The following is a 25814-nucleotide window of genomic DNA, read 5'->3' as shown; positions in this document are numbered from 1 at the left end:
TGCTTAGACGTAATTTTATTGCCATAGTTTAACCATCGTTTGACCATAATAAGACGTCGCATTAATGTTTGTATTTTAACCAGATAGTAACCTCAATGAGTAGATGTTGCAGAGACGTCTTTTGTATGTCCCTTTGTAACCATAATTGTATTACCATAAGCCGACCATAAACAATTATTGTTTGTATTACAACCAGTTAGTAGCGTCATTATATTTTGGTCAACCTGTGACGTCAGTAGGACGTCATAATATGTACATCAGTATTTCGTCATATTATGGTCAGCTTGAGTCGGCAATTTACCGTCACGACCGACATCATTTGCATATTATGCAAATTTTGAGGTCAGGCTTAGATGTGGTTGCATACTGCAACAATTATACATCAAATTAATCGGTAATTAGATACTACAAACACATGCTTTGTTTTGTTTGTGTTAAATATCAATAGATTTTGTGATAAATTAAATGTGTGAACTAAATTTGATAGCTTACTTCCAAAATATTAATTAAAACTACAAAGTTTTAATTTCAATCTAAAACCCATGACTGGAAAATTCTTGAAACCGATCGGTATATATACACATGCTGTACCATTGAATAGGTGCGGTGACTAGAGGTCAACGTGGTCAACGAAGGGAGATCAAGTGGATTGTATGTGTGCATTGTATTAGTTGATAATGTTAATAATTAAAAATTAACTAATAAATAATAAACGTAGATAATGTTGATGTAACGTCAGGTTTGGGGTATTCTAATGACGTCTAAACGATGGCATTAATTGACAATATGCCGACATCGGTGTGTGTGGTCGGAAAAATTACGTTGTATCATGGTCGATAACAGACGTCCTACAAACTTTCACATAGAACCATGATCCGACCATCACCCGACGTCGGGATTTGACGTCGATTTAACGTTACTATGACCATCTTGTGCCTGCTGGGTTACTTTTAGGCAATAAAGCTATGAATACAACAATTTTGTGATCATACTTATGTCTAATTTGTATCCTTTAATAATAATAATAATAATAATAAGACTTGTAATGCGCACATATCCACCCTGCTGGGTGTTCAAGGCGCAGTAAACCAAAACAAAACAAAACAAAAACACAACACAAAGAAAAACAGACACAACAAAATTAGTCATTGAAAACCTGTGACATAAGATAAGTTTTGAGAAGAGACTTGAATTTTGCGGTACAAAAACAAGATCGAAGATTAAGTGGTAGAGAGTTCCAGATGCGTGGCGCGGCTACAGAAAAAGACCTGTAACCCCATGAGTGTCGAGACTTGGGTTCAATGAGGAGAAGCATGGAACTTGATCGGAGATTCCTTGATGGAGTGTAAACTTGAAGCAGTTCAGAAATATAGTGGGGAGCCTTGCCATTTAGAGCTTTGTGGACAATGAGCATCAGCTTGAAGATGATTCGTTGAGAGATAGGGAGTTAGTGTAGTTGTTTCAGAATGGGGGTGATAGATCAGGATTTTCTAGACAGTGTCACAATGCGGGCAGCAGTATTTTGGAGCCGTTGAAGTCAGGAAATCTGGTTGTTAGGAAGACTGTAGAGAAGAGCATTGCCGTTGTCAAGACGAGAAGTAACAAATGCGTGAATGACCTTTTCAGTGGCACTTTTGTCCAAGTACTTGCGAATCTTACCTATATTCCTGATGTGATATGATGATAAACGAACAATGTTGTTGATGTGTGGCTGAAGTGTCATCGATGAATCAAAAATAACCCCTAAGTTCCGAGCTTTCAGCGAGGGAGCTATCCGAGCATCACCGATGGAGATGTATGGCACTGAAACCTTAGTTAACTGTTGACGTGACCCAAATAAAAGGAACTCTGTCTTATCATCATTTAACTTCAGGAAGTTTTGTTGTGTCCAACGTCGAATCTCTTGGATGCATTTCTAAAGTCTTGCAATAGATGCATTGGCGTTTTCTTGAGAAGATTTAAACGTGATGTGTAGCTGAGTGTCGTCTGCGTACTCATGGTAATTCAGATTAAATTTGAGGATGATGTCACGAATCGGTAAAGTGTACAGCGTAAACCACTGCGGGCCGAGTACCGACCCCTGTGGCACAGAGTAGTTCAAAACAACAGGGTCGGATATCGCAGTGCCAATACATACATGCTGAGTTCTGTTGTGGAGATACGATTTGCACCATGCTAGGGCTGTGTCCTCTATGCCAAGGTGATTCTGGAGCCGAGAGAGAAGGATGTTGTGATCAACAGTGTCAAAAGCAGCACTCAAGTCTAGCAGGACTAGTGCTGTAAGGTTACCATTGTCCATAGAAGAGAGAATATCGTTGCTCACACGGACTAGTGCAGCCTCGGTCCCATGGAAAGGCTTGTATGCCGACTGGAACACGTCGGACAGGTTGAAAGTATGAATGTGATCAGAAATACGTGATGACACTACTCGTTCCTTTTGCACACAATGGTAGTTTAAAATATCATTTTAGGGCCAAAGCCAAAAGTGGTCATCCTGAGCTCTAAATTTTCAAGTCTTTCTTTCGGGTGAAATAAGTATGTAACTATGTAGAGTAATATCTAAAGTTTCAGGATTAAAAAAGGAAAATGAGATTTGGTCTCCTATAATGCTAATTATGAAGTGATTTAAACGAGAAACGAGCGCTTAGAGTGCAACAGGACAGAATTAAAATTAAAGCTATAATAACTTAATTAACAGATTTATCAGTTTTGTTATTTTTGTATATAGACTAGCTGGTCATGGAGCACATGTATCTAAACCAAATACTTAAAATAATTTTTTTAATTTTTTTAATTTATGCGAATATGCAGATCTAAAGGTATCAATTCCGTCCTGTCGCATTTTTTAATCTATTAATTAATATTCAAATGCTTTTATTTTGTATTTATTTGTATGAATTCTTCCAAACTATCAATGACAAGGGTGTTTGACACTTTAGGCATATTTGCTTTCAATTAATTCCTCCAATTAACTTAAAGAGGCAATCCGTAGTGTTCAAAACAGGACAAAAACAAGTGCAATAGGACGGAAATAGGTGCGACAGGACAGAAAACAAGTGCGACAGGACAGAATTATTTAGTCAGTTTCCCATTTTATATTAAGTTTTTTTTATGGTTATTCATACACTGGCTTAAAATGGATTAAAAACATTTAATTAGACCCATTTTTATAATGGTTATAGTTGATTAAAACCATGTGAACGAAATTCCATCCTGTCACATTTCTGCCTGTCGCATGTATATCATAATTAATCCTCCAGTAATTGAAAGAAAGAAACATGCAAAAACTTTTGTTTTTCTGTAGGTTAGAGTATATGAGGGTACATGTATACTTGATTATAAAATAAAACAATGTATTTAGTTGCATTCAATTTGATAAAAATTTAAAGCCATTGGACCCTTTCGGTAAACAGTATTGTCCAAGGCCCACACTTCGTGTATCACAATTTCTGTATCAAATAACAAACCTGTGAAAATTTGGGCTTAATCGGTCATGGGAGTCGGGAGAAAATAACGGGAAAACCCACCCTTGTATCCGCGCGTTTCGCCGTGTCATGACATGTGTTTAAAATAAATCGGTAATTCTCGTTAACGAGAATTGATATTGTTTTACTGTTTTCTCAAAAAGTAAAGCATTTCATGGACTAATATTTCAAGAGAAGTATTTCACCACTACCTTCTGTAAACCCTGTAAGTTATTTGTAAATCTGTGAATTTTTTTTATTTTTTCTGTATCGAAAGGGTCCAATGGCTTTAAAAGATAATTGAATGTTTCAAACACATGTTTCTATCGATCCGTCCTGTCGCGCGAATAAATTTGTGTTACTATGGCAACAAACTAAATACTATTCAATTTTTTTTTGGAGCTTGCTTGGGTCAGTTGGTTTCTTGTATACACACCATAAATTAATTTGTGTTTTAATGGTTCTATTATTAAATGCACTGAAAATACTACATCAAATTCCATCCTGTCACACAAACAATACTTTTGGCTTTGGCCCTAATTTACTTGTAATTTGTATAATTAAAAAAAAATGGTGTAGTGGCTAATTTCAAACGGGAGTAACTCAGCAACGCGATACACCCCAAAGCTTAGACACATACCAATTACTGCTGCTGATGTGTTCTTTCCAGCTATGCATATAACTCAATTCCTGAAATTGCCTACATCTGACTCATTTTCACAGAGCGGGTCACATTTGACACCTGATGATGTCACAGTGACAAAAACATGTTTTTCATACTAAGTAATTTGATAAGGTACACGATGGTATGCAACATAGCCAAATCCAATGCCTTTTACAAAAACCCTATACAAGCGTTTATTTGTTTTAACGAAAACCCTTAGCCTACGTAGGACTCTAATGTAGGCCTGTTGGTTGTGTGCAAATCCAAATACATGTATGTACAAAGTAATGGGTCCAGAACGAAGCGGTTAGTAAACAAATAAAAAATATGCCAACTTCAGGACAGCTTCGTGGACTCCCTCAAGTAAGTCCTCAACCCCGTAAAGGTCCACATTGTATTGCAACAACCATCGAAAAGGTGTAACAATGCCATGAAAGTGACTGCATCCAGTTTAGTGACTGCATCCATAAGATCCGTTGTACCCATTACGCCAAGATTTCAATTTATTCGTGAATTATAAACGTACCTTGATTGCCTTTTAATGGACGGAAACATTTATTTTTAGAATCAGTATATTTCAACACAGAATATCAAGTTTAGGAAACATACAGATAAATTATTTTAAAGTTATTGTGTTTTTGACCATTTAAATGTTGACATTTGAAGAGCCATTATGTTTGTGCACAGACACAAAACGTGCAATACATGTACATGAGGTCATGGTGTGTCATCCGGAAGATTAGGCCATTATCTTGTTACATGTATACTGTACCACACAAGTATAAAATCGTAAAAAAGTTTGACGATCGGATGTTTACTTTTTGAGATATGGTGGTCTAAAGATTGGCTAGTGAAATATTCACGTCACTATAACTTAGTTAATTAAATAATTAATTCAAGCTTATTATTTCGCCATTACTTCAAGACCTAAGCTTTAATATGATATAGAATCTGACTCTTTAATACTAAGCCAAGTATGACTTTTGCTAGAAACAAAATGCCCTGGTTAAACCTAGGGGCTTTTAGGAGGAGGAAAGAATAATAATATTAATCATAATAAAAGCAAATAAAAAATCTTGATGGTTTCAATAGCTGTTCCGACCACTACATCTGAACAACTAAAGATACTAGCTTCACGTCGTTGTCGTAGACTCTCCTTACATTAAGTAAGTTCTCAACCCATAAAGGTACACACTGTATTGCAATAACCATAGAAGATGTAAAAATGCCATGAAAGAGACTGCATCCAGTTTATGACGTACTATGTTGCACCCATGTCGCCAAGATTTTAACGTATTTGTTAATCATAGACGTACCTTGATTGCTTTTAATGGACTGAAACATCTCTTATTTTCAGAAACATTTAAGAATAAACTAATACTACAAACAGTATATATTTGCCACGATTACTCAAGCTATACAAATGCACTCCCTGTCTCTTAAAAAGTTGTACTGTGATTAATTTAACAGGCTCATAAAGGAGAAGGCCATGTATGAAAAGGAAGTCATTGAACAGACTGCTAAAGTAGAGAAGATGAAAACAAACAATGAAGATCAATATGACATCAGAAAACAGGTACATAGGTGACCCCACCCCTATACCCAATGCCTTGAAAAGTTTTGCCATAGTCTTTTGTCCAACAGTTTTCACCAGAAAGTTGTGGTTCCTTTTTGTAGGACGCATTTAAAATGTGTATATGTCGGTGTTTAAGCTGAGGAGCATATTGAAGGCCTACAAATCAGTTCATTTAGCTGCGGCTTACGGTCCAAATTATGTTTTTTATTTTTTTATTTATGAGTCAATCAATTTTGACAGAATTTTCACTGCTTTTTGAGCTGTATGTTACTTGTCATTACAAGGACTGTTCTAGTGCGTAACACTTAAGCCCTGGTGTCTCTGTCTGTCAGAACCAAGTTTAAAAAACTCAGAAATAATTCCCCAAACCAGAATCCTTTAGTTGTCTTATTCACTTAAACTGTACAAGTTATATTAAACATTCAAATTTATTCACAGGCATTTTGAACATTATATCAAAACAAAATTATGTAATGTTTGGTTATAAATACAATATTATTTCATTGTTTGAATTCAAGAAGCTTCTTATGAAATCACGGTTTTCTGAGAACTCTCTTCCTTGAACGCTTTGTTCATTTTACAATTCTGTCCCTGTGGACTTGTCAAAATACCAATTCAATTCAGTGGCTGTATTTCAGTCTGCTTGCAGGTAAGTTACTACAGTATTTGGTTTCGGTTTATTTTCAAACTTGTTTTAATATTAACAAATTACTTGATGTAATAAATTAAAACAAACTGATACTGATACTAGTTTGGCCGTCACTGTCAGCTACATGTACATGTAGGTTTGGGATACTTTAAAGTCTTAACTCTGGCCCTTCCGACGTTCTCTCTGGACTCTGTACTGGCTTCAGTAGCCTTGTCTACAGTCCTTCAATGTCACTCAACAATATCTCAATATCTTCAGTTTAAATTTCAATCCTCACTCAAAGCCATCTATTAATATACATGCACATGAGCGCAAAGATGTTCAATGCAACCATTGTGACGTATGGTTTCTTGCAAACTGTTGTGACATTGATGACCAAACAAATGAAACATTAATTAAACTCTTCATGCTCATGGGCATGCCAAGGGTGTGACTGGTATAATTTTTTAGATTCATTTTTCCACACCGGTGATCAACCCATAACCTGTAACTCTTTTTCCTTACTATATGTAGATAATAACACGTCTTGCAAAGTGATGTACGTAGGCGATCATCAAATTGTTCTACGAAAAGAGATCTTTTTAGTTTGTTCTTATCAACTGCCAAAGCATCCGGGAAAATCGCAGAAGTTTTGTGAGGCAAGAAAAATCGCCCACAAGAGTCTCAAATCTGCTCACTCCACCTTGTATGTACATTGTACATCAGTGAAGAATTCTTGACAACGACCTTTTTGAGAAAAACTGAAGTCATTTTGGAACTTCATCTCCAAATTTCGACAAGATAACCAAGGCATTGGTGAAATGATTCTAAAAAGTCAGTTCCAAAGTATCTTCACTGAAGAGGGAACCTCTCCCGTGCCAGACATGGGAGAAAGCCCATGGATCAACCAGGGAAACTCATCATCTCACTAAATGGGGTCAGAGAACAAGAACTTAAGGTAAACCCATCCAAATCACAAGGATGGTATCCCACCTTGGTTCCTAAAAACATTTGCAGATCAACTAGCACAAATTCTTAAGGATTTGTTTCAGTTGTCAACAGACTCTGAGCAGGTCTCCAAGGTTGGAAGGGGTGTTACTGCACTAGTCAAAAAGGGAAGTAGAACCCATCCAGCGGATTAAAGACCAGTTTCATTAACACCAGTTTCATTGTAACTCCCTGTGAGCTGACATCACCAAAGCAAAGCAAAAACAAAGCACCCCTCCTAGGACTGCAGGTCCAGTGTGTACACACAAATAAGTCCTTCTTTTTACAGCGCCCATAGTGTCAAGTGTTTTTTTTCCCAAGCTTTAGAAACGTCGCATGTAGCGTTAGACACACTATAGGCAAGCAGTCCAGTTTCCGGACACCTCCGTTTACGATTTCCAACCTGTCTATTTTTCTGTCAGACACTCTTGCTCGGGCTTCAGAGGACCCTGCAAAATCAATCTGCATAGTCCCCCTTAAAATCTTCTTCGCTGCCCTCCCGCACCAACGACAAGGGCAGGAAAATCAACCAGGGGTCTTTTTGTCGCTCCAACCAATCTAATTTTTGTCGCCCCCAGAACCAACTTTACTCGCTCGTCAGTCAAGCCCAGTTATCGCTCCCAACCCTCTGCATTTAACACTACAGCCTCTGGCTCAACCCACTCCTTCAAGAGGCAGTGGCCTAGAGGACCCAAGAAACAATGACTTTACATGCCATTTACCACATATCCCACTGGCTCTGGGACCGGTAGGGGGTCGGTTGTCAGACTTTGCTCAGAAATGGACTTCAATCACAACAGATTATTGGGTCCTTCAAACCCTTTCCTCAGGTTACCAACTCGAGTTTACAAGTCCTCCACCTCAACCTCTCAGGTTTCCCAACCGACCCACTCCCGTCCCAAAGGACTCTGCTCAGCGGAGCATTTTAGAGAAAGAGATCGCTCTCCTGCAAGAAAAGAAGGCTATTCTCCCTCTTCCTCACAATACTGGTCCAGATTTTATATTGACCTTCTTTCTGGCTCCCAAGAAACTCAACCAGTGGCGACCGATCATCAACCTATGGCCCCTCAATGCCTTCATTCGACCCAAGCGTTTCCCGATGGAAACACTAAGAACTGTCCTACAATCTCTCCCCCAGGGTTGGTGGGCAACTTCCTTCGACTTAAGGGATGTTTACCTCCATGTACCCATCCATACACATCACCAGAGAAAAACCCAGTTCACCTACTGACGCAAAACCTACCAGTTCCGATGCCTCCCATTTGGCCTCTCAACTGCTCCAAGGGTCTTGACAAGAATCACCAAAGTCGTTGCAGCAGCTCTATGTCAACAGCAGATTCACATTTTTATGTACCTGGAGGATTGGCTGATCGTGGGCCCCACTTACCCTGACACTTTTCGAAGCTTGACAACGTCCATTAGCTTACACAGGAACTTGGGTTCATCATCAACGTAGAGAAGTCTTCTCTAGTTCCATCCCAAAGCCCAGTATTTCTAGTAGCATCCCTCAACTTGACGACCGGGAAAGCCTCCCCCACTATGGAACGTTGCCTCACCCCAAAGGAATACATTCAAATCTTCCTTTCTTCGTCAATGCTCCCAGCCAGAGCCTGGCTCCACCTACTCAAACAGATGCCATAACCAAACCAGTTCCAGTCAACTCTTTCATCCATTCCATCTCAAAAGGTGGCTTCTTCATCAAAACCTTCATGCGGGACAACATTTCCTCAACCCACTCCATCAGTGACACTGACAACGGATGCCTCACTTTCAGGTTTGGGTGCCCACCTGGATGATCTTTCAGTGGCGGGAACTTGGTCACCTGTGGAAAAGCTACTTCACATCAACCTGCTGACACTTCTAGCAGTCCAAAGGGCTCTTCAGCAAATGAAGAACAGAGTCATACACCGTACAGTGCTTATAAAGACGGACAATTCCACGGTGGTCTCCTACATAAATCGCCAAGGGGGTACCCACTCACCTTCCCTCTGCATGCACACGTGGGAACTTCTGAAGTGGTGCATTCCTCATCAGATATGACTACAGGCGCACCATCTATCCAGGAAAGAGAACGTCATCGCAGATGCACTCTCACGGGGTCGAGAAGTGCCAACAGAGTGATCCCTCCACCGTCCCACAGTCCGACAAATAATAAATATTCTGGGCACACCTCACATAGACCTGTTTGCATCCCATCTCAACCACCAGCTTCCAACCGTTTGCACACGTCATGCTCATCCTCTAGCTTGGGCGTCGGACTCCCTGAGCCTTGACTGGACAGGCCTCCTGTGGTACGCTTTTTCCCAATTTCCCTGTTACCTCAAGTACTGCAAAAGATGAAACGACAGAACTGCAAGATAACTCTGGTTGCCCCTCTTTGGCCAAGGCAGGTGTGGTACCCTCAGATTCTCGATCTCCTAATCCAATCTTCCATCATCCTACCGAAGCGTCCTGACCTATTGACACAACCAGTCACAAAGTTCCTACATCCGGACCCGGACAGTCTCCATCTGTGTCCTGGATGCTATAAAATCTAACTTCCGAACAGCTGGCCTTTCAGAAGATGCTGCAGCCTTGGCAGCCAAGAGTAGACATCAACTAGAAGAACATCTGACAATCCCTTACAATATAACATCAAATGGTGCAACAAGAAAGGCTTCAGTCCCCATTCTGCATCTTTAACAGAGGTTGGGGATTTTCGTCTTCACCTGTTTCAATCAGGCCTCCAAATTACAACCATTCGTGGCTACAGGTCTTTAATTGGTGTTAATACACGTACATAGAGGGTTTGACGATAACACCAATCGTTCTAACATCACTTCCATTTCACATCTTCTGTAGGGCATGTTTGTTGACAGACCACCCACTAAAAGGCCAACTCCTTCCTGTGACCTTGGAAGCGTACTTCTCCATTTGTCAAATTCTCCCTTTGAACCAGCTGGAACCTGCTCTCTTCATCTGACAACAGTCAAAAGAGCCTTTTTGCTAGCAGCCTCAACGCCCCGTCATAGAAGTGAACTTCACGCACTGTCCTTAGAACCAGGCCACTTGCGCTGGGAACCAGGGGCGTTCATCTAATTCCACACATTGGCTTCCTTACTAAGAGCCAGTCCCCAAATTTTTCATCCCCAGTTTTCTTTGTTCCAAGTCTAACATGTTTTTCAAGCATCAAGGAGGACAAGCTATGGTGTTCTGTCAGTATTTTGAAATTCTACATCGATCAGACGAAGGGACTGCGGGTAGACACAACGCAGCTAATCATCACGAAAGTTCGGCCATACCATGCAGCCTCGACAACTTCGATTTCCCGGTGGATTGTTGAAGCTATAAGCCTACCAACAACTCCAGAGCCTGCTGCCATTCAACCTCCTGGGTCAATGCCTGGTCCTCCAAGTAGCACATGACCAACCAGCATCAGCTCTGCCAGGTGAACCGTTACTGGCGTGGAAAGGTGCGACATGCATACTACTATGGCCATGCCCATTCTACCGACTCTGGAAGAACTGTTACTCTCAGCCACCACAGATGCAAATGACATCTCAGCTGGCTATGGGTAGACCTTCTCTGCAAGCCTCGAGTACGCCAAAGACATTAAGGCTCGGAACCAAACGCCGGAGGCTAACCAGGTTCCAATCCGAGCTCACCGAACAAGGAGTATAACTACCTCTTAAGCTCTTTTTCAGGGGGTGGCCAATCCAGAGATTATACAGGCAGCCTGCTGAAAAATCCATCAACATTCACCTCATGCTACCTGCAAGATGTGCTTTTAAGAGCACCTCAAGCACAGAAAACTGGTTTGTCTGAACAACTCCTGTTTTTCATTCAACTCCTGTTTCAGGCATAATTAGTTAAGATTTGTACTCTCTGGTCACTACACTGCATGTCCTGTTCCCTCCCTATCGTACGGTTTAAAGGAACACGTTGCCTTCAAACTTCACAAAATCTCACGTTTGGGGGTGTTCCTTATACATATTAAGAGTTGTTCTTGCAATAAAACACATTTAATGTGTTATAATTAGCGAATAAAAAAAACACACTGACCTCTGACCCCACATACATGTCCCGCGAAATGTATACGTATTTCAAGCCGGCAATACGATCGTCCTTTTATGCGTGATGAACTGATGAACAGCAGTTAGGCTGGCGCCGATGCCGATGGCCTGGTAATTAAACCTACCAGAAGAACGCAAGGTAACATACCATTCTTAACCTCACGACATTGTGTGAAATGTAAACACATGACAAACACACCGTGTTGTTGCTGTCAAAATGGATCGCAAAAAACCCACAGATTCTGCTCCTTGCTCTACACACAAAGATGAAGACACGTCCAAAAAGAAGGACGGACACCTCATCAATCAGGGTAAGAATAATGTCATGGGACTAACCGAGAGAAAGGACCATGGTTGTTTATCAATGTTAGTTATTATCATGTTATTGTGGACATGACACGTAAATTCACAGCCATGTCAGCAGCACTGTCAAACCAATATAGTTTGGCATGTGAGTTGTGAGAGTACGTACATGTACTACGACGAGCATGTAATTTTGTAACTCTATTTACTCGGTACATTTTAATTGAGTGTCCAGCATCCTAATGATGCTACAATTAAAAACAGGTGTTTATCTGGCTGGGAGGAGGAGGGCTTTTGTAAAAATCGTAAAAGTTCATTTTAAAATTAAAAATAGTACAGATTTATTACATGTTTTTAATGTTCCAAATTCTTTCAAAGAAGTGTGACCTTTCAAACAATAAAAAATAACATTGTTGAGAACTAATAATTTATATGATGGTTATCAATTTCTCAGATACTGACTGAAGATCTAGGGGAAGAAGCCCGGAAGGACTTATTGAAGGTACTCTGTAAGCAGATGCCAGGACTTGGCGTAACCATCTTGGAGACCTCAAACCCGGCACCTCCACATCATCCACCTGCGCAAAGCTCATGCCAAGCTGGTGTGTTTGTACAAACTGTAGGGAGATGCCAACACAACAGGAGAGATTACATGTATGTAAAGGCCAGATTAATGCTTCTCAAACATTGCAGTAAGAGACTGATTATTTCATACTGTCAATCAATGGCATACTTGTTCAGTACCTACACATGTACATACATGTATGTGTCAGGCATGTGAGACTTCCTCTTTTCAGCTGATTTCCTCTTTTTTGGTTTTGATTTTCCTCTTTTTTCCTTCACTTTCTGTGTACAAAAGTATTGGAATATAATCTTTTCCTCTTTTTTTTCTTGCCCGGTTTTCTCTTTTCCTATTTTGTTAATTGTTTCAAAATTGTTTGTGTTTATATTTGAACAGATCTTCAGGCACCTTGTTCTGGACCACCATTAGAGTTGGCACGACATCACCAGAATGACCTGGGCCCAATTTCATAGCGCTGCTTAACGGTAAGCAAATTTGCGTGCTTACTGCAGCAAAAAAATTTGCTTAAACCTTAGCGTATTTCACAGGTTAGCAAAAAAATTGGGCGGCCATATTGCGTGTTTATCGTAGATTTGCATTGTGATGTCATTTATTTTTGTGTGGTAAGCACCGGAAGGTTAGCATGCCTTTTCGTGTGCTTACGGTTAGCAGCGCTATGAAAAAGAAATTGCACAGTAAGCACAAAATCGGTCACTAAGCAGCGCTATGAAATTGGGCCATGTACACCAGGGGAGCATGATGTACACAACAGATGACTTTGCCACCCAGCCAGCCTACAGACAACATGTGTTGTGTCAGAATGGTGCTGGAAATAGAGTAACAGTACCTAGTTGCTGTGTTTGTAGAATCAATCACTTTCATGTACACGTGATTTATGCAAAACATGTTTGACAAATGGCAATATTTCCTGTTGTCAACAAGTAAATATGTGTACTAAATTCTTATTCCTAAGTTAACACATGATGTAAATATTCAAACTGGTTTTTTTTTGCACATTACTTATGCCAACAAATCATTGGATGTGATGTGAGCAGATTTTGTGTTTTCATCTCAATGGACAAAGTTTGGTATTATGGTTTTGCAATATTATAACATGTGATTAAGTTTAATTTGAAGTACACGGCCAATTGTTTATAATGTATACAACCATCATATTTAAAGTATTATTTATTAGAGATTTTGATATGTTTGTAACACAAAACACACTAAGACAACAAAATGCAAAAACCCAAACAATCTGTATTCAAATAAATTTATCTGAAATATCTTTATTCTGTATTAATCGAGACATATGTAGATCATAGATGCAACAAGTTTGATAAACACGGTGCCATTCCAATTTTTAACCTTAACCATTGCAAGTATATTTTGATAACACCACATGCCTGTTATGAAACGCATGGTCAGAATGATGTTTTAGAACTAGTCAAATTGTTGACTTGTAGACCATGTTAGTTCGATTAAGTAAAAGGAAAACCACCCAATTTCAAGCCATACTTGTGTCGCTCATTCTATTCTACTTTTAAAACATCTTTTCTACCCATATGCATTTTAATAATTAACTAGACATTAAGTGTTTGTGAACAAACACGAAGCTGTTCCATGTTGTTTTGCTTGGATTATGTGCTTCATTGCCCAAGGAATCTATAACTGAAAAAAGGTTTCAAAAAAGTTGTGTAGCTCTTGATATAAGGTCACACTTCCTGGTTGACCCGTAAGTAAAGGTCAACATTGGCCCACAGCTACCAAAGACTAATCTGCAATGCCAAGGAGTCTATAACTGAAAAAGTAAAAAAGAAAATCGGTTGTGTAGTTCTTGATATACAGTCCCACTTCGTTTTCCAAAGCTAATATTTATTGCCTAAGATTTTGTAACTGAACTTTGAACATTGGCTTTGTACTTTTTGAGATACATGTATGGGCTCACTTCTGGTTGACCCGGAAGTAAAGGTCAACATGGGGTCAATGTTATTTCAAACTAATCTTGAATGCCCAAGGAGTCTATAACTTAACAAAAATTGATAATCGGTTGTGTAGTTCTTGAGATGGTCCCACTTCCGGTTGACCCGGAAGTAGAGGTGAACTTGGGGTCACGGGGTTTTTCATAGTTTATTTTTAATGCAGATGAGTCTAAAACTGAAAAAAAGTTGAAAATCTTTTGTATAGTACTTGAGATATGGTTCCACTTCCGGTTGACCAGGAAGTAGGGGTCAACTTGAGGTCACGGTTTTTCAAAGTTAATATTTTATGCTTAAGGAGTTTATAACTGAAAAGAGTTTGAAAATCTGCTGTATAGTTCTTGAGATATGGTCCCACTTCCGGTTGACGCGGAAGTAGAGGTCAACTTGAGGTCACAGTTTTTTTCAAATTAATCTCCAACCTCCAAGGAGTCTTTAACAACAAACAGTTGAAAAATCGGCTGTGAAGTTCTTGAGATATGATGCTGCAAAGATTTCCTAATTAAATATGCAAATGAGAGTCACATGGTTCATTAATAAAGAATTTTAATATTTTTTATGATAGGAATTAAGCTAAACATCCTAAAGCTTTCATTTGATATTATTATACGTGTTTAAAAACACATAATTTTGTAGGATACTCCTTTCCTACTTATGAAACATTTCAATGGCACGATTTCTGCATTGAATGTCTGTATCTGACTCTGTATTTGTATGTGTACGTCGCAGAGACCAAAACTGTCATAAAATGTCAAGCTATAACTTCCCCTATAGAACACGGCCCAGTTTTATGGCTCCGTCTGCTACAACCAAACTCTGCCCATTTATTATACAACCACCATTCTCCGCTTAGAGCAAGCGCTGAAATATCTGTGCAAGTTCAAAGCAAAGATTACATATGATAAGTTTCCCCGCGCACAAGCAAAAATATCCCTGCTAAGCTGTGAAATATGCTTTATGTAAGCAGAATATACGCGCTTTTGAAGTGTCAATTCTTTGCTTACGCATCGAAGCAAAGTCAAATTGGACCAGTCTTACAAGATTTCCCCTCAGTACTAACAATCTTTTTTGTCTTATTTTTGTTTCATTGTACAGCAAGAGGTCCTTGAGGAGTCCAAAATGATGATCCCAGATTCTACCAAAAGAATCAGAACGGCGTATGCTGATTTGAAAAACTGTTTGGTAGGTATGACTGCATGCATGATGCAAAAACTGTAAACAAATGGATGCTATCTCAGATAGCATTGACTCTACAATTTCTTATCACCCTTCCACATCTACAGGGGTTCTCTTCAAAGCTTGCTCAGCATCTAGATGCTCAGGTTAAGGTATTTGGTGAATTCCACAATAACCACATATGTAGAATGGCTGACAAATTCTAGATTGTCATTGTAATGGACCCTTCCCATGAAATATGCTAATTACATTCACGCATGCGTACAGACCCTGTTGGTTGGCGAACGCCATAGAGTTGTGCACTAAGCAGACGCGCAATCGCGTCTGCATCACGCACCCATTAGCCGTGTACAAAACAGCGCGGTGTTCCCTCATTTTGTCAACCAAAATGTTAGTGCGCACGAGCTACGTGCAATTTACATCATTCATGGGAAGGGATTATTGCAACACACAATTTGCCCACTTGCCAGGATCTGACTCAGATTGTTTCATCTATTCCTGATATTGGTTGTAGGTACCTGCTGAAACTTTTCTTATGTTATAATTCTGATGACTGTGCTAGCAACTTTCTGCCTTCAATTGGTACTGACCTGAAGTTCTTAGGGCGTTAGCTCTGTTATCACTCCACCCCCATACACCACAAACCGAGTCAAAACTACTTCTTGATATTTTTGTGTGGACCCTATATTGTTGAAAATGCAGTAGGGGGTTCCTTGTTTTTATAATTATCAATATCTGAATGAAATAAAATAAACAAGTACATTTCATTTACAACTTTCTCTGCATGTGATTAATTGCAGGCTCACAATATTCACAGCAAATTTTCTATGTTCGTTCAAGCTTCAAGCTTGGTATGCGATGATATACAAATATTGACTGCTTCGAGTGCTATGGTTATAACTACGACTCCCTGGGTGATCCCCGGAGCGTTCTATTTTCCCAAGGCGAAGGCGAGGGAAAATGGAACGGTCTGGGGATCACCGAGGGAGTCGGAGCTTTGTAATACCACAACAGACTATTTATCATCCTTGTACACGTAACGTTCGTAAGCGCGTTTCATATACACAGATGCACAACTGATTGGGTTTGAGGTGGGTAAAAAGATGTCTGGGTATACTGCATGCAGTGTGATAGGTATGGACTATCACACGGCAAATGATGCACTATCACATGGCCGCGTTTCTAGTAAAACTAAGACATATCATGTATCATGTGACGCGCTCTAAATCAATGAAAAGGCAGAATGTTTGTAAAGGTGTTATAATATCAACTATTTACAATGATTTGAGAAATATTTTCAAGTACATTATTGACATATTGACTACATATAAAAGAAAATGAAGTATCAATACCAAACTAAAACGCGCATAAAAGATATTGAAGTATTATTAGCATTATTAGCTGTTTCGACCTACCGTCGGAATAGGTATTGTTTTCATCGAGATTTTGTTATATATTATATTATTATTATTCTTTGTTTCCGCCTAAAGCATTTGTACACGTTGTTTGTTTGTTCCTAATCTCCTAAATCATAAGGTCAAAAGAGTTAAATCATAACATCAAATTGAAGCTTAGAACATAAGCTTTACTCTAAATGTAAAAAATTTTAACATTCTTAATTAATTAACCAAGTGGTCTTCATTTGAATTTTGAATTTGTAAACTTGATGCAGTCACTTTCATGTTATTGTGAAACATTCTCTATGGTAATACAATACAGTATGTTCCTCTATGAGTTGTTGACTTCTTGAGATTAGTCTATGCTACTTTCTTGTGAACTGCGCAGCCCTTATTTTTTGTTCTACCCGCGTTCTGGACCCATTACTTTGTGCAGCGCAGTCTTTTTTTCTTGGTTTTCTAATTGAGTTCTGGACCCATTACTTTGTGCAGCAAAGTCTTTTTTCCTTGGTTTTCTAATCGAGTTCTGGACCCATTACTTTGTACACGTACAAAGTTCGAAGGTTTAGGGTTTTCATTTAACGAATGTGCTTATAAATAGGGGTTTTTGACAACGACATACCATTGTGTCCACAGATTTACACTAAACTTACACAGTTTTAAGATAATGATTGTTGAAAGCTTCCCTTAAAATATTACTTGCTGTAGTGTTGTAGTTTTTGAGAAATGAGTGAAACAAAATGTCAATGTATTAGACTCTAAACATGGCGTCAGCCGTGGACCGGGTTCTTTTCAGGCGACTAGCGTGGACAACGGAAATAGACCACCTGGGATTTGGAATGATTTACGGGTGAAGTCACCTTGTTCGGACGGGGACCATTTGCCTAAACTAATTCCAGTATTTACTTTCAGAAATTATACCATGACAAACAAAAACTCTTTGACAGGAATACAAAAGCAGAGATTTTATTATGCTGATGTTTCTCTGGTGGTTGAGTGGCTCAATTTTATAGGGCAGCTTATGATTTAAAAGGCAAAACTTTTTGCTTTATAAAAATGCAGAAATTGAGCAGAATATTTTGCTGTGTTTAGCTTTTTTGTGTTTAAAAAGCTATATAGTGTGGTCCTGGGCCAATGGCTTTTGAAGGAAAGAATCGAAGCGCTTACGTAATCAGGGAATTGTGCTTACGCTAAGCGTATTTAACAGCTTAACAGGGAATATGTTCTTGAGCGTCACAATTCGCAACTAAAAATTTGCTACAGTTGACTAATTGTGCTCAACTCCTGCGAAACTTTCACTGCCAAAACAGTGACTTAAAAACTTGATTTGCATTCGCAGGATACCATGCTTTTCTTGTGCAAAAGTAGGCCGGGCCACTAGTGTGCTTTAGTGTTAAAGTTGCGACTACAAATTATTATTTTTTCTCTACCCTGTTTGGTGAAACAGTTGTCCTGCTTACTCCTAATCGCAACATAATTAATGTGTCGCTTGCGGCACATTGCGGCACAAATCTTGAAAATCCATAATTTATCTTGACATGTGTCATAGTTTAGTTTGAGGTGCGACTAGTCTAGTAGTAAATTTCACCCAAGCCTATCATGATGGGAACTTGCATAATGAAAAATCCTGTGCGAATGGGCCCAATATGCTGCTCTGCTCTGGAAGCAAAGATTCAGTGCTTAGCAGAAGCAGTGAATTCTGCGCTTACGTCAAGCAAAATAGACTGCTAAGCAGGGATTTCTTTCGTTTGTGTGCTTCCAAGCTCGCACATTATATTCCGCGCTTGCCCAGTAAGCGGAAAATGGTGATCGTAAGCGCAGAGTTTTGTGGTTAAGAGTTCAGTGAAATCCACTCGTTCTAGATCTAACATCAAACCACCGACCAAATACAAGGATTTTATCCTTAAGTAGTTTGTCACATGGCAATGGACTCTAAAGATACTGTCATGACCTCAAGAAACCAACAAATCAAACAATCCTGAGTCAAATACCGGTATTAGTTTTTTACATTTATTCAATTTTTTAATTGAACTTTTTGAGACATTTCAACCGAATATTTGATAGTAAAAAGGAGATGTTGAAATGGTAAGAACTAAGAGTCAGAATTCTTAAGATTATTGTTCTTTGTATTTGGCAGCCACTCTATGCTTGGTTGAAGCATGAAGGCAGGAGCGAATTACCAAAGTTCAAAGAGCTGTTCAAGTCTTCCAGTTAGGGGCGGAATGTTAGGCACCACACAAATAGCTGCCTAAGGTTTAAATTCACAAAATTCCAAGTAAGCATGATACAGAATGCCTTCCATTGAATTTTTCAAGGTATTCTCTTTGGACCACAAAACCAGGCAGGTGAGGCCTATTCAAGAATTGGCCAAACATATTACAAATACACTGATCTCAAGTCATTAACAGGAATGTTACATCGTTTAAAGTCACCTGGAAGTGGTATTTTGTCAAAATAAAGCTTTTGTCACTAAAACATGTGTTTTGATGAGTGGAATGTTAATGAACAATTACTAAGGTTTAAACAAATTAGTTTCCATGTTATTTACACATTTGAAAATAAACCCGACCAGAGAGGGCGCTGTTCGTTACGTCAATCCAGGCACTATGAATCGCATGCAGTGCCAACACAAGATAGTGACGCTTGGCGCAAGCTAAAAACATGCCCTCAAAGTTGAAACAATACCTGATTTTTTTCACGTTAGGCAAATGCTCCTTTAGCTTCGTTACGTCTTTCAGTTAATAATAATAATATCGAAGTCTTATATAGTGCACGTATCTACCAAACAAGGTACTCAAGGCACTGGGTATATACAAACTTTCAGAAAGATGGGTAATTGCAGTGATGAGTTTTGAGACCCAATTATTTAGCACCTTACATGTATAAGGGTTTATAAGGTGCTACGGCGCATACAGCAGCCACAGCCAGGAACACCAGGGCAAACCCCTTCTCTTTTCGAAAAGTGCACTGGGTTCTGTTACATGCGTTACACAACACATGGGACCAACGGCTTTACGTCCCATCTGAAGGACGAAGCAATGGTTAAGTGTCTTGCTTAAGGACACAAGTTTCACGGCTGGGGATTCGAACCCACACTCTGCTGATCAGAAACACCAGGGTTTGAATTCGGTGCTCTTAACCGCTCAGCCACGACACTTCCACTAGCCTGAAAAATTGTTGGGATGGCGTCATGTTTTAGAAAACAACTTTTCTCTTCATGTCAAAATGTGTAGTGTATTCCGGATTCTCAGAGCACGACGGCTCGAAGTGTTTGCTGCACAGCGCTGGAAAAGACTTGCAAACTGACCCCATCTTTTGCTGCATCCAGCAGCAATACACCTGGTCGACACTGCCGGAAAAATGCAAGAAAAAAACTTTTTTTAGAAACGAACAAACTCTCGACTAGAACTTGAATTTACTTGCACGTATGTGTGTTCGATGTTCGATCGAGGCAAAGTCTGTCTCGATTGACGTCACAAAAAGGGGTAGGCGGAGTCACCCCCACACAACTGTATTTGTTTTTTTAAACATATAAATCGTTCAAAACAATTACTCAAAAAATTATTTTAGTGTCCAAAAACATATACTCTAATGTTTGAGGGAAAAAAAAAATCTATTTCCAGGTGACTTTAAGTTGATGAAAGGTTTTCTTGTATATGAATGCCCAGAAGCTTAACACAGTTGATTTGATTGATGACATTATTACCAATTTGAAAAATGGGCTGAACAGGTTGGTGTCTTTGGAAGCAAGAAATCATGACTTGACATTTTTGGGGATTGAATCACATGTGTTTTAACAAAAATAAAGTCTATCAGCCATTAAAACAAAGGCTACCGCAAAATAAATGGGGAATGATGTTGTTCCATTCACACTGAAGGGAGTGGAAAAACGAATACAGAAAATTATTACATACAAACTCTCTTAGTTCGTCAATCAAAAGAATGCATTTTGATTAAATGAAATTGTCACTTCAAGAACCGTTACAGTTAGAGACGATAACGCTCGTCAATTACACAAATATTCAACATGTCTGTTGCGGCGCATAGCCTAACTGTATGGAGACATTTTTATATTAAAACAGTTTAAAAAGAACACAATGAATATTACTCGTACCTCAACAAGTTGTAGGGACGGGTTTAACTAGCCAGAGGATTAGACTCAGTGAGAGACATCAAAAGGGATTTATACCAGCTGGAAATTAACGTAACGTTATCATTATTAAATAATACTACATTTCGTTGATGGATAATTAATTAATGACCGTGCTTCACATTAATTCCAAAAATGTTTAACCAGAAATATCTCAAGGAACCAATAGAGTCAACTTGGCGCATAGTTCAATTAAACACAATAGTAAATTTTACAGCCCAATCTTAAGTTGCTGTCTCGGCAAAAAATCCGGTAACGTGTGGGAGTGTTAACGGTGGTATAAAGACCGGGTTTGGAAAATAGCGAGTAAGTGCCCCAAAATCAGCATACATTGTGTAAACCTTGTGCGTTGCACTGTATTGCATGCTTATTTATATCCATGTTAGTTTAATTGCAACTTCGCGCACTTGGGCGTGCGCGCGCTGAAAATGTATCAATTTTGAGTGCGCGCCTGTAACAGGTGCGTGCGTACAAACTGACGCTGAGCTCATGGGCGCGTTTTAATGCACACAGAACAGCTTTTGTCCAATCATTTGCCTCCTTTGACCCCAGTGAAGGCGCTGAACAGATCATTATTTAAAAGAGTCACTGGTCTCAAAGATCAGTAATGTGATTAACGAACGAAAGAGATGGGAACCATCAAAAGCTCAAATATGGCCCCTGAACATGTCTGGAAGTACCGCCGAGAGAAAAGTCACAAAACTTGGACAATTTTTGCCGTTTAATTCGCTAAAAAAGATTATTATTATTATTATTATTATTATTATTATTATTATTATTTATTCGACCAGTACAAGGTACAACAAACAAGTTACAATAGCACAAGACAGAACATTAACGGGAAAAAAAAGCAAGAAATAAGGAAATAAATACATAATTAAATTAAATAAAAGAATAAATAAGGTTAAATTAAATTAACTTAAATAAATTATTTGAAAAAAGAAAACAAAAGCAAAAAATAAACCCAATAAGAGGGCGGCTGAGGGCGGAGCATGCAGGAGGAAAACAGAACCAAATGGGAACAACAACCAGAAGGGATAAAAAACAAGGACAAATCATGCGGGTCAGGGGTAACAAAAGTAAACCAAACTAGACATTAAATGTTTGTGAACAAACACGAAGCTGTTCCGTGTTGTTTTGCTTGGATTATGTGCTTCATTGCCCAAGGAATATATAACTGAAAAAAAGGTTTCAAAAAAGTTGTGTAGCTCTTGTTATAAGGTCTTACTTCCCGATTGACCCGTAAGTTAAGGTCAACGTGGGCCCACAGCTACCAAAGATTAATTTGCAATGCCAAGGAGTCTATAAAAAATCGGTTGTGTAGATCTTGATATATAGTCCCACTTCCGGCTGACCCAGAAGTAGAGGTCAACTTAGGGTCACAGTTTTCCAAAGCTAATATTTATTGCCTAAGAGTCTATAAATGAAGTTTGAACATTAGCTTTGTACTTTTCTAGATATGGGCTCAGTTCCGGTTGACATTTACTTCCTTTACGGCCCAAGGAGTCTATAACTGAACAAAAATTGATAATCTGTTGTATAGTTCTTGAGATATGGTCCTACTTCCGGTTGACCAGGAAGTAGGGGTCAACTTGGGGTCACTGTTTTTCAAAGTTAATATTTTATGCCTAAGGAGTTTATAACTCCTAAAAAAAATTGAAAATCTGCTGTATAGTTCTTGAGATATGGTCCCACTTCCGGTTGACGCGGAAGTAGAGGTCAACTTGAGGTCACAGTTTTTTCAAATTAATCTCCAACCCCCAAGGAGTCTTTAAGAACAAACAGTTGAAAAGTCGGCCGTGAAGTTCTTGAGATATGATGCTGCAAAGATTTCCTAATTAATATGCAAATGAGGGTCACTGGTGGTTAATTAATAAAGAATTTTAATATGTTTTATGATAGGAATTAAGCTAAACATCCTAAAGCTTCAATTTGATATTATTTTACGTGTTTAAAAACACATAATTAATCTGTAGGATACTCCTTTATTTTCCTACTCCTGCCGATAGGGGGCGCTCTTATGAGACATTTCAATTGCACGATTTCTGCACCGTAATGTCTGTATCTGACTCTGTATTTGTACATGTATGTGTACGTCGCAGAGACCAAAACTGTCATAAAATGTCAAGCTATAACTTCCCCTATAGAACACGGCCCAGTTTTATGGCTCTGTCTGCTTCAACCAAACTCTGCCCATTTATTGTACCGACAACCATTCTCTGCTTACTGTGCAAGCGCTGAAATATCTGTGCTTGTTCAAAGCAAAGATTACATATGTGAGTTTCCCTGCCCACAAGCAAAAACATCCCTGCTATGCTGTGAAATATGCCTTATGTAAGCGATATTATCTGCACTTCTGATCTGTCAATTCTTTGTTTACGCAGTGAAGCAGAGTCAAATTGGACCAGTTTCACAAGATTTCCCCTCATGTACTAACAATCTTTTTTGACTTTACATGTTTGAAATGTAGGCCTTAACAAACCTATACTTACATGTACAGGGCAAAATTACATGGTACTCATTACCACCAAAGTCTGCGCTTACGATCACCATTTTCCGCTTACTGTGCAAGCTTGGAAAATAATTTGGGAGCTTGGAAGCACACAAACAAAAGAAATTCCTGCTATAAGCAGTCTTTTTGCTTTACGTAAGCGCAGAATTCACTGCTTCTGCTGAGCACTGAATCTTTTTCATTAAGCGAGTTCCCATCATGCCTCGACTAGTCGCACGTCAAACGTAACTACGACACTTGTCGAGGTAAAATACAGATTCTCAAGATTTGTACCGCTATGTGCTGCAAGGGCAATATTAATTATGTTGCGAATGGGTGTGACTAGTGGAATTTACTACTTGACTGTCGCACTTCAAACCTAACTTCGACACTTGACGAGATAAAATACGGATTCTCAAGATTTGTGCCGCTATGTGCCGCAAGGGCAATATTAATTATGTTGCGAATAGTAGTAAGCAACACAACTGGTTCACCAAACAGGTAGTCGGACAAATTTTGTAGGCAATGTGTGGCAGGATTAAAACGGAGTAGAGAAAAACAGTAGTCGCGACTCAAATAATAGAGAGGTTTCGCAGAGTCACCGATACTCTTACGTGAACGGATACGTCATAATACGTCATCACTTTTGAGGTCCATGTGACGTTTAACCATTGTATACAAGTTAGAAAAATTGCGCAAAACGGGAATCTGTCGCCATACACGTAAGTAAACAACGAGTATATTTTGTTCATGTTTTTGTAGCGGATTGTTATTTTTTAATGTACCAGGTTTTCACCATATCTATTAGAGGTATCATACATGAATGTAGTTGGACATTTGTTGACCACCATGCTTCAGAAAAAGAGAAATGGCGATTGTCCATGGGTGCAACCACTTGGTTAATAGCGCCCTCTTGAGCCTCAAGTTGAGGGTATTCGTTAGAATTTTGCGAAACAAAACTACACATCACTTGACGCGAACGCATACGGTTCGATATCTGTATGCGTTATAATTTGTAGTTGCGACTTTAACACTAAAGCACACTAGTCGCCCCGGCCTACTTTTGTCACAAGTAAAGCATGATTCCTGCGAATGCAAATCAAATTTTTAAGTCACTGTTTTCGCAGTGAAATTTTCGCTGAAGTTGAGCACAATAGTCAACTGTAGCAAATTTTTTGATGCGAATTGTGACGCTCAAGAACACATTCCCTGCTAAGCTGTTAAATACGCTTAGCAAAAGCACAATTCCCTGTATACGTAAGTGCTGCGATTCTTTCTTTAAAAAGCCATTGGCCCAGGACCAAACTACATATAGCTTTTTAAACACAAAAAGCAGCTTAATCATGTTCAAGTTGTGAATCCAGGTATTCTGCTCAATTTCTGCAATTTTGTAAAGCAAAAATTTATGTTTTGCCTGTTTATTATAAGCAGCTCTACAAAACTGAGCCACTCAACCACCAGAGAAACGATCAGCATAATCAAATCTCTGCTTTTGTATTCCTGTCAAAGAGTTTTTTTTGTCGATCATGGTCTAATTTCCGAAAGTAACGCGAAACTCTGGAATTAGTTTAGGCAATTGGTCCCCGGCGCAAACAAGGTGACTTTACCCGTAAATCATTCCAAACTCCGGGCGGTCTGTTTTCGTCGTCTACGCTCGTCGCCTGAAACCTATGGCGTTTTGAAAAAAAAACGTTTCTAAAACGTTGAAAAAATCTCGACGAAAACAATACCTGTTCCGACAGACGGTCGGAACAGCTAATTACTGTTGCTCGGAAGCATGCTGCCCCACGCATGACCAACAAACACAATGAACTCAGAAACAACAATAGTGTTCCTGCCGAATTCCAGATTCACAACATTCATGTCGCCATTTTGAAAAGCGCCCTCTGTAATCGGTGTTGTATGGCGAGACGGTGATACGAGAAAAGAGTTCCCAACACTCAACAAATAAACACGCTAGAGTCAGTTTTTACTTTCTGGTGATTCAAGACCCTTATTATTTTCAGAAATTATGCCTTGCCTACTATATTCACCTTTTATAACTTTAAAACAATAAATTATGCTTTACCTTAGCGAAACTGAGAATAGAAGTGTCAATCGCTACGGAGAGAGGTTGAAAAACTGTATTTCACTACGGTCTCGACATCCGGGATACTTTCCTTGTCAAGAGGGGGCGCTATACACAAATAGGGGGTGATTTTGGCACTAACATTCCGGCCCCTTAATTGTACAAACTCCAGTGTAGGACAATTACCACTTAAACCAAAACCAAAACCTTAAACAATAAACAGCTGTAAATTTAAACAACAACATGACTTAATGTCAACTAACTCCTTCTGATTAAACAAGCTTATCAGTACAACACTGTTCCCTTAAACCCTGTGC

At 39.1% G+C, this 25814-nt stretch overlaps 1 protein-coding gene across 1 annotated transcript in view; it reads left to right on the top strand.

Annotated features, from left to right (window-relative positions):
• Positions 1-25814, top strand: part of LOC139941509 (tubulin-specific chaperone A-like) — a 73842-nt gene that overhangs the window by 32979 nt on the left and 15049 nt on the right. Inside the window, exons 2-3 of the mRNA XM_071938043.1 lie at positions 5599-5704; positions 15311-15397. Of these exons, the coding sequence (XP_071794144.1) occupies positions 5599-5704; positions 15311-15397 (193 nt within the window). The remainder of the gene's footprint in view (positions 1-5598; positions 5705-15310; positions 15398-25814) is intronic.

The sequence above is a fragment of the Asterias amurensis genome, chromosome 9 (assembly GCF_032118995.1).
Source record: "Asterias amurensis chromosome 9, ASM3211899v1".
Lineage (NCBI taxonomy): Eukaryota > Metazoa > Echinodermata > Asteroidea > Forcipulatida > Asteriidae > Asterias > Asterias amurensis.
This window is presented reverse-complemented; position numbering and strand designations above follow the sequence as displayed.